The sequence below is a fragment of the Candoia aspera genome, chromosome 2 (assembly GCF_035149785.1).
Source record: "Candoia aspera isolate rCanAsp1 chromosome 2, rCanAsp1.hap2, whole genome shotgun sequence".
Lineage (NCBI taxonomy): Eukaryota > Metazoa > Chordata > Lepidosauria > Squamata > Boidae > Candoia > Candoia aspera.
In genome coordinates, this window is record NC_086154.1 from 15204330 (window position 1) to 15218164 (window position 13835).

Below are 13835 nucleotides of genomic sequence, written 5' to 3' on the forward strand. Positions count from 1 at the left end.
AAAACTCTAACATAAACTGTCATGTTCCCATTCCAATGTCTGGTTAACATTGTAACGTTTCACATGTCTTCTTCTGTTCCGTGTTCCTTCGCCCGGGGTTTTTCCATTCCTTCGCCCTCCGTTGTTTGGAGGGCTTGGAATGCATGTTTGGGTTTGCGCTCCTGTTCAAGGTTACTTTCCCAGGCGCGTCTAACAGCTTCTAGCACCTGGGAGGGGGAGCGTCCTGACGGGCGATGGGGCGGGATCTGCTTACAAGCAAAGCTTTTAAGTTTGTATTTGGCGCGCTTTTGCTCATTCTCAGCTTTCTCTGTATTTGCATACTATTCCTTTAATAAATCAGTTATCTTTAAGCCCGAGCTTGTGAGACTGAGTATTTGGGTTTAGGCAATCGTTACATAAAGCTGAGAATCATTTTATCCATTTACCGCTAGCCCCATCCAATCATTGGATAAGAGGGAACGCTAGCGATGACAGAACCTCAACTTCGCGCAAGTGAGGGAAGCGAAGAAGAGCGGGAGGCGGCCAAAAGTCGGCCAGTGCTAACTTCGAGAGCGCAAAGAGCAGCACGTCGGGAGTTGCGAGATATCCAATTGGACGAGCTGCTGATATCCATGCAGGAGAGTCTCAGGAGTGAACATAGAACTGTCATGGAAAGAGTACAGGGGAGGGGGTCTCCACAGTTGACCTGGGAGCATGAAGTCCCCTTGTCACCGCGGGTGGTGGTAACCAACCAACCCTCGGAGGAGCCGGTCACTCCGGCCCGTATGAGGGCATTAGAAGATAAAATGGATTTAATAGTGACGATCCTCAAGGATCTACCCAAAGAGGATCTACCCAGAGAGGTAGAGCCCACCCCGGAGGATTGGGAAGAAGAGCCGTCACAGTACCCCAGACATAGTACCATGTCGACCCGGGGGAGAAACAAGATTCGATCAGACCGTCAAGGGGGGGAGCGAGAGGCAAGACCTCCTAGGGATCGACCACCCATGGGGGCTCGGCGCACGCTGACATTCGCGGCACCGCCACAGCCAGCTGAGCCGGCAAGAACCTTCCCACCATTTGGAGTGAAGTTCGATGGGGATCCCACAACGCTCTCCTTCTTTATTACCAATGCCAAGCACTACATTGAAGATTGGGGTCGAAACTTTCGGTCTGAACATGGCAAGGTCAATTTCATTGCCAACAAGCTGAGAGGAAAGGCAGCGGATTGGTATGTGCAACTATGCCAAGCTGAGGCAACTGAGTTAGAGGACTTCGATGACTTTTTGTGGGCACTTAAGGAGCATTTCGAAGACCCCCTAGCTCAAGAAACGGCCAAAAATGACCTGCGGAAAATCTACCAAGGGTCCCTCTCAGTTGCCAAATATGCGTTGGAGTTTAAAGCTTTGGCAGGAAAAGTGGAAGACTGGTCCGAGCCAACAATCATCGAATTGTTCAAGCAGGGGCTTGAACCCGAAATCCTTCGATGGGCTCTGGGCAGAGATGACCCTAAAACGCTATATGGGTGGATTCAGTTGGCAGGAAGCGCAGAAAATGCCCTACGAACCTATGCCCATACCAAAGAGCTTAGACAAACACGTCTCGCTAGAGGGGCGCGCACATCTGGACTTGCCAGCCGCCCCAAACCGAAAACCTGGGAAGAAGAGAGGGAACAACGGTTCTCCAAGGGTCAGTGCCTCCGATGTGGGAAAGAAGGGCATCGAGCCACGTCGTGCCTGAGACGCCGTCCAGAGGAACGACAGACGAAACCCACGGTAAAGACGTCTGCTCCTGTGCCACCGCGGAAACTGAAGGCAGCCCTCGCGGAACTGGACCCCTCCGACCTACCCTTCGGGGAAGAGGAGGAAGAGTTGCAGTTCGAGCAGCCGGCGGGAAAAGCCTACCACCTGCCCTGAAGGGCGCCCTAGGGCAGGTGGAAGAAACCGGGCGTAACCATGATTCGGTGAGTGGAAACTTCCCCACACTGACTGTTAAAGTTAAACTGAGCTCAAAAACCAAAACAGTGGAAGTGTGGGCCATGCTAGACTCGGGTTGCTCCCGTTCCCTAATGCACCCTGATGTAGTAGCGGCTCTGGAACTGCCCACGTTCCCTTTGCCAAGACCCATGATTTTCACCCAATTGGATGGAACTATGGCGGGAGGGAAAGCAGTCAATCTTTCCACGGGACTGGTCGCCTTGCAGATGGGCTCCCATCAGGAAAAGCTGCCATTTGTGGTAGCTCCAGTGGGGGGTCCTCTGGTAATCTTGGGGATGCCTTGGTTTGTGCAACAAAACCCTTTCATCAACTGGCTACATAGAACTGTGACGTTTGCAGATGGATTTTATAAAGTACCCGAAAAGGACCTACTGGAGGACATGGAGGGTGGAGGGGTAGCGTATACCACTGTACAAACGCTTCAACCTCTTGAGGGACTACCCAATCAGTATCAGGAGTTTGCTGAAGTATTTGGGGAAAAGGAAGCGGATCGCTTACCACCCCACCGGAAAACGGACTGTGCCATTGAATTTTTACCAAATGTAAAATTGCCTCACCCAAAAATATACCCCATGTCTCCCAAAGAGCTTACCACGCTAAGGGAGTTCATCGACAAAAACCTGGCTAGAGGTTTCATTGAGCCGGCAAATTCCCCGGTAGGAGCTCCTGTCCTATTTCGGCCAAAAAAGGATGGGTCTTTAAGGCTTTGTACCGATTTCCGCGGGCTCAATGCGGTCTCAATATTAAATAAATATCCTTTGCCCCTGATCAAAGATATGTTATCACATCTGGCCAGGGGCAAAATTTTCTCAAAACTGGATTTGAGAGAAGCGTATTTTCGCATTCGCATAAGGAAAGGGGATGAGTGGAAAACAGCGTTTAACTGTCCTCTTGGGGCTTTCCAATATAAGGTCTTACCATTCGGTTTGTCTGGGGCACCTGGGGTTTTTATGCAACTAATCAATGAAGTCTTGCATGACCACCTATTTAAGGGGGTACTGGTATATTTGGATGATGTATTGATTTATACTGAAACCATGTCAGAACATATCCACTTGGTGAGTCAGGTACTGGCTAAGTTGAAAAAGGCAGAGTTGTACGCAAAATTGTCAAAATGTGCATTTCATCAGTCGCAAATTGATTACCTAGGGTACCGAATTTCAGCTCAGGGCATTGAAATGGACCCTGCAAAAGTAGAAGCTATTGTAGCATGGGAGCCTCCCCGTACCAGGAGACAATTACAAAGTTTCCTTGGATTCTCTAATTTCTATCGGGCATTCGCTCAAAATTTTGCAGAAATCGCCCTCCCCCTTACTGAACTGTTAAAAACTAAAGGACAGGGGGATACGCGACGTTCAAAGAACCCAGGCGCACTCCTTAAATGGACTCCAGCCTGTCAGCAAGCGTTCGAAGCGCTCAAACAAATCTTTACCACAGAACCAATTTTACAGCATCCAAACCCCTCTAAACCTTTCGTTCTACAAGTGGACGCTTCGGATTTTTCCATAGGAGCAATTCTGCTACAAGCTGACCAATCTGCCGCTTTAAAACCCTGTGCCTACCTCTCTCGCAAATTCACTGAAACAGAGAGAAGATGGCACGTTTGGGAAAAAGAGGCTTTTGCTGTAAAAACGGCTTTAGAAACATGGCGACACCTATTGGAAGGCACTTCAATCCCTTTTGAAGTCTGGACTGACCATAAAAACCTGGAAGCTCTAAGCACCAGTCGAAAACTCAGTCCCAAACAGCTCCGCTGGGCTGAGTTTTTCAGCCGCTTCGACTTCACCCTTAAATTTATACCTGGCAAGAAAAACTTTTTAGCTGATGCACTCTCACGCAGACCCCAAGATGCTGGCCCAGGGCCAACGGTCCAAGGTACCGTCTGGACCGACAAACAATTAAGTTTGGCGGCAGTAACTCGCAGCCAGACCCGAGCGCAAGCAAATCAGCCTCCAGCCGCTTTGCCTTCCAGCCGCTCGCCACACTTGTCAATTCCTTCCGATTTGCAACAACAGTTGCTTTCCCACCTAAAAACAGATACTTGGTTGCAAACCAATAGACACATTTTAACTTTCACCGATGGTTTTGCCTGGCGCAACGATCGTCTCTATATCCCCGAGGCAATGCGAAAACCCATCCTCCAGCGCTGCCACGATGACAAGCTAGCTGGACACTTTGGCTACGTAAAAACTTTACACCTTGTTCGCCGGCAATTCTGGTGGCCAACTTTACTCAAGGATTTAAAGGAGTATGTCACTGCATGCCCTGTATGTGCGGCGATAAAGCGCAAACCAGGGAAACCCCAAGGTCTCCTTCAACCTGTTGCCACTCCATCTGTCCCTTGGCAGGATATCTCCATGGACTTTATTGTTGATCTACCCCCTAGTCAACGCAAAACTGTCATTTGGGTCGTCAAAGACTTTTTCTCCAAACAAGCCCACTTTATCCCCTGCGCTTCTATCCCCACCGCCCAACAGCTGGCACGCCTCTTCCTCATCCACGTTTACCGCCTCCACGGTATCCCCGCCCGTTTGGTGAGTGACAGAGGTACACAATTTACGTCACAAATTTTGGCGGGCATTTTTAAAACTTTTAGGTACAAAACAGTCGCTTTCCACCGCCTGGCATCCGGAAACGGACGGATCTACAGAGGCGGTTAATTCTACATTGGAACAATATCTCAGGGCTTTTGTTAACTACCAACAAGACAACTGGGTCGATTTACTCCCATTTGCTGAAGTCGCTTACAACAATTCCGTTCATCAAACCACTGGCCAAGTTCCCTTTAAAACAGTTTTTGGACGTGACTTTGTTCCTATTCCTGAACTTCCTCATCCTCAACCGCTACCAGCCACCCTTGCTGAATGGGCAGACTCTCTTAAAGACTCATGGTCTAATATTCTACTGGCTCTTCACCATGCCCAGGCTGCCTATAAACGCCATGCCGATGCAAAGCGTTCCCCGGAACCATCCTTTGTGGTCGGGGATAAAGTCTACTTATCAACTAAATTTATTAAGTCTCCACAACCGTCTAAGAAACTTGGCCCTAAATTTGTCGGCCCTTTTCCAATTGTTGCTCAGCTCAACCCTGTTACATTTAAACTTGATTTGCCCCACAACCTTAAACGTTTACACCCTGTTTTCCATTGTAGTTTACTCAAACACTGCCTGTCGTCGGACCGTTGGCATCCACAACCCATTCCTCCACCTCCCCTCATGATTGACAACCAGCAACACTTCGAAGTGGCATCCATCCTCGACTCCCGCCGCCTACGCTCCCGCTTACAGTACCTCGTCCGCTGGAAACATTTCCCTCATCCTGAATGGGTTGCTGCTCCAGACGTCCATTCCCCTCATCTCGTCACCCAATTCCACTCTGCCTATCCTGACAAGCCGGCTCCTTAGTTTCTTTTGGGGGGGCAATATGTCATGTTCCCATTCCAATGTCTGGTTAACATTGTAACGTTTCACATGTCTTCTTCTGTTCCGTGTTCCTTCGCCCGGGGTTTTTCCATTCCTTCGCCCTCCGTTGTTTGGAGGGCTTGGAATGCATGTTTGGGTTTGCGCTCCTGTTCAAGGTTACTTTCCCAGGCGCGTCTAACAGCTTCTAGCACCTGGGAGGGGGAGCGTCCTGACGGGCGATGGGGCGGGATCTGCTTACAAGCAAAGCTTTTAAGTTTGTATTTGGCGCGCTTTTGCTCATTCTCAGCTTTCTCTGTATTTGCATACTATTCCTTTAATAAATCAGTTATCTTTAAGCCCGAGCTTGTGAGACTGAGTATTTGGGTTTAGGCAATCGTTACATAAACTGTACAATAAGCATATATTTCTTTAAAAAAACCAGAAACCCCCTCAAAGCCACTCCTATCTACCTATGTATTGTGGCTTCATCAACTCTGGAATCCTTAACTCCCCCAAAAACTCCCCAAAAATGTGATGCACGGTCCTTGGCCCTCAAGGGTTGCCCATTCCTGGGTTCGCCTGGAAACCAGAAGATTCCAATTCCAGTTTCGGATTCAATCCTTGGGGGAAAATAACCCAGAGAACCAGTGTCAAGGGGTGTTTGTGACAGCAGGTAAGATGGACCACATTCCAGCTTCCCTATTTTGCAACTAGGATCCCCATATCATGGGAATTGATCCTTGGAGCTGGAACCCCTATATAATTAAGAGACTGAGCAAAGTTCTTGATTCACACTCTTTGCAACTACTACCAGGAAGCACTGTCCTATCTCAGCCTAGGTTTCTTCAGTCTTGAGACTCAAGGTGTCATTGCATTTTCATTTATCTATGTACCAAAAGAGCATGCATGGGAGCATAAAGGAACACACGGGAAATCCAAATTTGCTTCCCCACACCAGATCTTCACAGAAAGATCTTTTTATCACACATCATTCCCCTTCAGCTAGTGTGACATGTTAGGATTAAGAAGTTCCAAATTAAAATATCATTGTGCCAAGGCTTAGTAGCTAAGATTTAATGTGGGATGCTTGGTTTGGGCTCAGCATTTGTAAATTCAGACATTATTGTTTGTAAACCATAATTTATGGCGTACAGCAGGACTGCAGAACCTTTTTTAAGGAGGACAGCCACACCTGATCATCAACTGAGCCCCTCTGTCTCAACAACCTTGCTAAAATGGAGCCTTCCAGCTTCTACATTCCTGGAACCAGGATGGGGAAGGCTGCCTTAGAGTACTCACCAACCACCAGGATAAAAATAAAAGCATAGCTCTGAACCTGAAGATCTGAATTAGCAGGTAAGATGTCTTCCAGGTGAGCTTTCCGATACTACTGATTTCCTTATGCATTTCCAAAAAGTTCAGGTATTCTCTGCAGTTGAGTCCAATCACCCCTGTTCTATGATGTTCCTTAAAACAGATAAACCTACAGGCTATTGCATGTATATTTCTCATGTATATAAACCACTCAGAGTCCCTCTTTGGGGGGAGATGTGGGGTAGTACAAATCTGAGAAATAAATAAATAAGTATTTCTGTGGGGGATTTTATTTATTCTACGGTAACCTGTGCCCTCAGCACCACTCAGTTGCTCTTCTTGGAGCTGCAAAATGCAGCAGCCCACATACTATCTGATTCCTGGCACTGGGAGCAGGTCACACCAGTTCTGCAGGCCCTGCATTGGTTACCAGTTGGTTTCCAAGTCCAACTTAAGGTACTAGTTTTCACCTATAAAGCTTGCAGGACCATCTACTCCGTCCAGGACCAGCCCAACCAGTGAGATCTACCAGGAAGAAACTGCTGCACGTTCCTCACTTCTTAGCGTGGAGTCATTGCTTCTCTGTAGCTGCTGAGACTGTGGAATAGCCCCCCTTTGAAAATTAGGTCGACCCCCCTCTGGGTCACTTTTTCAAAAACTGCTGAAAACCAAGTTGTCTTGACGAGCCTTTCCCTGATTTGGTGTGGCCTTCTTTTTTATTTTCCGCTTTTATATTATTATTGTTGTTGTTGTTGTTGTGGTTGTGGTTTTTCTTCTGTTGTTTAGTGTCACTCTTTTTTTAAGTCTGTCAGCTTTGTCCATCGTACTGTGGATATGTAAACGGTGTCATTTATTCTACGTGAGTCACCAGAGTGGTTTTTTTTCCCCCCAGTTGTGATGGTGGGGTGGAAATCCGTTTAATAAAATAAATAAATAAATATTCATTTGTGAGATAACATAAGCCACGTTTTGTACAGGAGCTTCAGGTGAAATACAGAGCGCTCTCTCTCTCCTCTTATTTTTTCCCCAACAACCCTGTGACAAAGAAGGACTAGCCCAAGGCCCCCCGGGAGCCTCCATGGCTGAGGGTGGGGTAGAATCTGATCTCCCCACTGCTTGCCCAGCATCTTAACCCTACACATTTGTTCCCCCCAAAACTAAGAAGAAGAAACGATTTACGAAGTATAAAAGGGTTTTAAAAAGAGTACAAGACCTATGAAAGCAAATCAGTTTAAGGGAGAAGATAGATCACTACCTGTGGGGTCCCGTATTTCAAAGAACTGCACGGCACCTTGGATGGTCACAACCACGTGGTCCACCAAACTGTCAATCCAGAACTGGTGGTTTACCAACTGGGGAGCCTGTTTCTTTGTCCTCCATCGAGTCCCTTTAGATCTCAAGATGTTTCCTTTGTGGTAGCGAAAGAGAGTCATCTAGAAAAGTAGGATGCTTTCCATCAGTCAAGAGCTATCAAATGGGGAAATCTTCCTTCCTTCCTTCCTTCCTTCCTTCCTTCCTTCCTTCCTTCCTTCCTTCCTTCCTTCCATCCTTCCTTCCTTCCTTCCTTCCTTCCTTCCTTCCTTCCTTCCTTCCATCCATCCATCCATCCATCCATCCATCCATCCATCCATCCATCCTTTATATCCTGCCAATAATACTAATACAGTACATAGAGAGCCAGTCTGGTGTAGTGGTGAAGGCACCAGACTAGAAACTGAGAGACTGTGAATTCTAGTCCTGCCTTAGGCATGAAGCCAGCTGGGTGACCTTGGGCCTGTCCCTCTTTCTCAGCCCTAGGAAGGAGGCAATGGCAAACCATTTCTTGAAATCTTGCCAAGAAAATTGCAGGTAGTCCAGGAAGTCACCAAGAATTGAACATGATTGAACGGATTAAAAAAAAGCACATATTGATGGATATAACCCCCATAAACCAAAGTTCAATCATTTTTAAGAATGTAAAGGGGTCCCGAGACCAAAATGTTTGAGAACCACTGCCTTAAACTCTCAGAGCAGAGATACAGATGTTACATTATGTCGAGCCCCCATGTATGAGGTTTCCACCCTCCTGGGACTGGAAGTCATGTAAAACAAGATGACAAAACAGATATTAAAGGAAGGGATCAATTAACAAAACAATAATGATTACAATGGAAAACAACAGAGAATTTATATTCTAAATAATCTAAATATTAAGAGGAACAAAATTATTTTAAGAACTATATAACTCACAACAATGGCAAAAAAAGGAAGTAAAGTGACTTCAGAATAGGGGCATCTATGGGGGTCAAAAATTCAAGATGGCAGCTTGGTCATGTGATCAAAGCCACACCCTTTTTTACATGTGTCACATAAAGGCCAGGGCTCTGATCATGGTATAGTCATGGCCACGATCTTGACTTTTTTGACTACCCCTATGCCACTGCTTCCAAAAATTAGGATTGTGAAATGATGCAACAGGTGCTTCCAAAACCATTATGATTAATGAAAAATACTTCCACTCTAGGATAAATTGCAAAAAACATGACAAAAAGCACAAATGAAATTATATTTAAGAGTTTGATCAATCCAAAAAAGAGGGCTATAGTCAATTAATGAGCTAAGTATGATCTCCCTTAAAAAGTATATAGGCAGAGCATACACACATATATGCAGACATGCACCTTGCCATTACCGAAGATAAGCTGGATTCACCAATAATCTCAGCCATCCGCCGGATGTTATCGTTGTCTGTAAATATAATCTGGCCCCCTGAACCGTGAGCCAAGTGCACGTACAAGTCAAATCGGTCCGGGGCAAGCGTTTCCCGCTTTGTTCGGGTCTTGGATGGGTCTTCTGTGATTAGGAAGGTCACCTGATATGAGGTTGAGAAAGAAAGCATCCCAGGCTTAAGATCCAGACTCCAGAATATTCTAAATACAGAATTTGTGGATCAAAATGGTTTAGAAATATGGATAGATTTTGCATGAAAATGGCAACTTGGTGTTTAGAAATAGTGCTGGGGATGGAGAGTATACAATTCTGGATTAATATTTAGGGTTTTTTTGTTTGTTTTCATTTTGTCATTAGATTTATATTCAACCTTTCTTCTAGGAGTTCAGGATGATGTATGTCTTCTCCAATTTGTTTCCCACAATGACCACTCTGTCAGTTAGATTCGGCTGAAAGATACTTACTGGCCCCAAATCAGCTTCCATAACTGAGGATGGACTTGAACCCTGTTCTTCCTAGCCCTGAGTCCAACCAGCAGCATTTGCAGCAAACTTAACTGTGATGAGTCCAATATGCTAACATGCCCACAGCGATGTCATCACCCAACTGTTGCCATTACATACTTGTGTCCCAATGGCTGATGCAAGTATGTAAGTTGCAACATTTGTGTGACGATGCAATCACACACGTGTCATCATTCCCCCCTGCCACCACCACCCCAACACCCATACGACTGGCCCCTTAACCACAGCACCACAGTGTCACCCCAGTACAAAACTTCCTGGGACGCTGGGAGGAAGAGGCTGGTGTATTTTGCATTGGCGTACTGCACAGTTGGAAAGAAATATACCAAGAAGAAAACTGTTTGATGAAAGTAAGAGGCCCAGCTGACCTTGCACTTCTTTTCCTGAATAAGGGACTCCACGCTGTTCTTTAGATGAGCATCTTTAGCAGATGCATCAGTAAAGACAAAGATCTCAGAATAGGGTGGTGAGTTCTGGAGGGCAAGCTAAGTAAGAAACAAGGAAGACAAGCAAGATTCATATACACCCACTAAGCACAGTATTTATTTCTTTAGCTACAATGGCATACAACATTAAAAAAAACATGTTTGACACTGATGGTGGAAGAAAAGAGAAGAAGATGACCAGCAGCAAGTAGATGTACTTGATGGCAGTGGTGATGGGTAGACTTGAAGGACAGGCTGGGGACAGGTCATTCTGGAGAAAGTCTATGTGGATGCTAACAGTCAACATCAACCTGATGGTGCACAATCAATCAATCAATCAATCACTCATCAACCAATCATTATGAAAACCATGATCCCTACTAGGATCAGTCAATGAAGATTCTCAGTCATCCAGGTGGAATTGGCTGTAGGTTGAGTCATGGCAACTAGATTTGTTTCTTTTTGGTAGAAACGTTGGGCCCAGACTGAAGAAGCTGCTTGGACAAGGAGCAAAACGTTTCTACCAAACAGAAAGAAATCCAGTTGCCACGACTCAACCCACAGACTACTACGATCAGCTATTGAAAAAGCTATTTCGACTGCTATTTAAAAAAAAGAGAGAGAATAGACTGCACTGGAACGATATCATGAAAAGGGTACACTCAGACTGTGATCCATGCAAACTCTATTTAGAAAGCCTATAGAAAGATTGGAAAACAATCAACATTTGATCTGCATGTGGTTTATGGATTTCTGATGTTTTTAAGCTACTTTGACCAGGACTGGATTACTAAATGCACCGTGACTGGATGAGAACTTCTGATCTATAAAATTATACAGCAATATTTCTGTATTATACAGCAGTGTTTCATGAATGCTACCTCCAGAGCAGAAAGACACATTTCTGGCTCATCCCCACCACCCAGAGGGCTGATGGCGTCCAAGACTTTCCAGAATTCTTCAGGGTCACTGGTCTTACTGACGGGACCAAAACCTAGAAGGTTGAAAGAGAAAGAGAGAGAGAGAGAGTGTGTGTGTGAGTGTAATGACCAATTCACACAGACATCTGGTACAGGTAGTCCTTGCTTAACAACCACAATGGGGATGAGAATTTCAGTTGCTAAGCGAAGCGGTTATTATTATATTTTATTTTGTATTCTGCACTTTAACTTTGTATTCTACTAGCTGTAAAGCAGGGGACAAAGTTAACGAGCGAGTGATATAACTATGAAATTCTACTGAAAAAGCCTATCTCAGGAACCTTACCAGGATCATGGAAAGGCACCAAGAGGTAAAAATCTGGTTGTTGAGGGGTGCCATGGCGCCGTTCGATGATCTCCCGTGCCTGAAACTTAGCAGCACTGATTTCTTCTCCCATACTTCCAGTGGTGTCCACAACAAAGCTCAGGCCTGTGGTTGGACTAATATCTAGCAACCTTCAACAAAATAGCGGGAACTATGATTTAACAATTATTCTTTAGGACAGATTCATACATGATGCTAAGACATAATGTGGTTTATCTGGGCTTGGGTTAGCATAGTGTGTCAACCTAGCCATTCTGGTCTGTAAAATAGGGATTATGGCTTACCAGGCTACGCAAGGACAACCAATTGTGCTTTATTCAACCAAGTGTGACTTAGTGTGATGAACCAGTCTGGGTCTCTGGAAATGTACAGGGGGAAGGTCTCCAACTTACTAAGCCATCTGTAGCTTCAGCCAATTAAAGATTAATTGAAGTTAGAAATGCCCTAAAAGATTGTCAGATTTTAATCCTGTTGTATAACAAGCTAGTATAGTGGTTAAAGGTACTGGATTACAAGTCATTAGAAGTTCTAGCTGGGTGACTTTGGGCCAGTCATTCTTTCTCAGCCTTAGAGAGAAGGTACTGGCAAGTCACTTCCAGGAAAGTTGCCAAGAAAACTGCAAGAACTTCTTCCTGTAGTCACCAGGAGTCAGTGTTGATTTGATGGATAATAACAACAGTCACGTGACCATCTCTGTTCAAAGTATTTCAAAGTTCCAAACTCTCCTAACATTTAATCTGAGTGCTAGATTTGCAGGAAACCTTCAGAATGAGGTGTAGGTAGTGACGAATTGGTATGATCAAATTTTAGCCAAAGATTGGATCTTAATAAATATCCAGCCAGATTTAGAAGGAGCCTCTTGGACATCAACAGATAAGAACGGGTCATAGAATAAATCCCAATCTTAGATAATTAAAACAAAAAACCTTTGAGTCATAAAGTACTTTAGTCATAAACTTCATAATTTGCTTTACATCAACCCTTGTGTCATTTGCTTCATCCAGCTTAGTCCTGTCCTATTTCCTAGTCAAGCCCAACTCCCTCTTAGGGTTGTCAATTGGCCAGTAAATTAAAAAGAGCCCAGCATCTAACAGGTTTAACATTGTCTTGTATTTATTCTCCATAGCACTTGAGTGCAGGACAAGAATCAATGGGCGAAAGCTCGTCAGAGGGAGATCCAACCTGGAAACAAGGAGGAATCTCCTGATAGTGAGAACTATTAAGCAGTGGAACAGCTTGCTTTCCGGAGTTGCCGGTTTTCCATTGCTGGAGGTTTTCAAGAAAAGATTGGACAACCGTTTGTCCGAAATGGTATGAGGACTCCTGCCTTGGGCAGAGGGTTGGACTAGAAGACCTCCAAGGTCTTCATCCAACCCTATGATTCTATGCTTGTCACCTGTGAATTGCTGCTGGTCATATTCAGTACTGGTACTGAGCACCTTCAGTGCTAGAGAAGGTTCGTGAACATTTTAAGGATTCAGGGAGGGGCATCTGTCAGAAATAGAATGTTGCAAAATAGCACACTTGAGTAAGAGATGTGAAAGACCAAATTTAGCTGGGAGGGAAAAAAATAAACCCTTATTCAGGCATGGTGAAGGGCAGGGTTGGAAAGATGGTAAACTGGCATCAACTGATACATCACTGGTCATTCACAGTTGATCAACAAATAATCCAATTATAATTCTCCCCCTGCAGGTGCACTATTTAACTTGGCCCAAGGGGAAGTTAAAACCAGGGTTGGGCATCCTTTGAAGCCGAAGATTGTCCTTAATATTGTCTGACAGTACAAGAGTCACAGTGGATGGTGTAATTATTTAAAGCGGGTGCCACTTTTCCCCCCTCATTTTTCCAGGATAAAAATTATAGGGATTTCTATGTCTTTTAAGTGACATTAAATCTGATTTTATACATGGCTGGGAATGAGACCAGGAGGGACTGGGCCATTCAGAGACCCAAGAATGAATGAGAATTGTAACTGCTGGGCGAGAATCTGTGTAAAAAAGGATCTGTTGCTTCAGACAGAACATTTATTTATTTATTTTTATTTATTTTCTATCCCGCCTTTATTATTTTTATAAATAATTCAAGGCGGGGAACATACCTAATACTCCTTCCTCCTCCTACTTTACCCACAACAACCACCCTGTGAGTGAGTTGGATTGAGAAAGAGCGACTGGCCC

At 45.0% G+C, this 13835-nt stretch overlaps 1 protein-coding gene across 2 annotated transcripts in view; it reads right to left on the minus strand.

The window, feature by feature from the left end:
* VWA7 (von Willebrand factor A domain containing 7) overlaps window positions 1-13835 on the minus strand; it is a 36993-nt gene that overhangs the window by 6295 nt on the left and 16863 nt on the right. For both annotated transcript variants that reach the window (XM_063291291.1, XM_063291290.1), the window contains exons 7-11: window positions 11617-11786; window positions 11232-11344; window positions 10294-10410; window positions 9364-9543; window positions 7948-8125 (exon numbers count right to left, since the gene is read on the minus strand). In XM_063291291.1, coding sequence (XP_063147361.1) covers window positions 7948-8125; window positions 9364-9543; window positions 10294-10410; window positions 11232-11344; window positions 11617-11786 — 758 coding nt within the window. The remainder of the gene's footprint in view (window positions 1-7947; window positions 8126-9363; window positions 9544-10293; window positions 10411-11231; window positions 11345-11616; window positions 11787-13835) is intronic.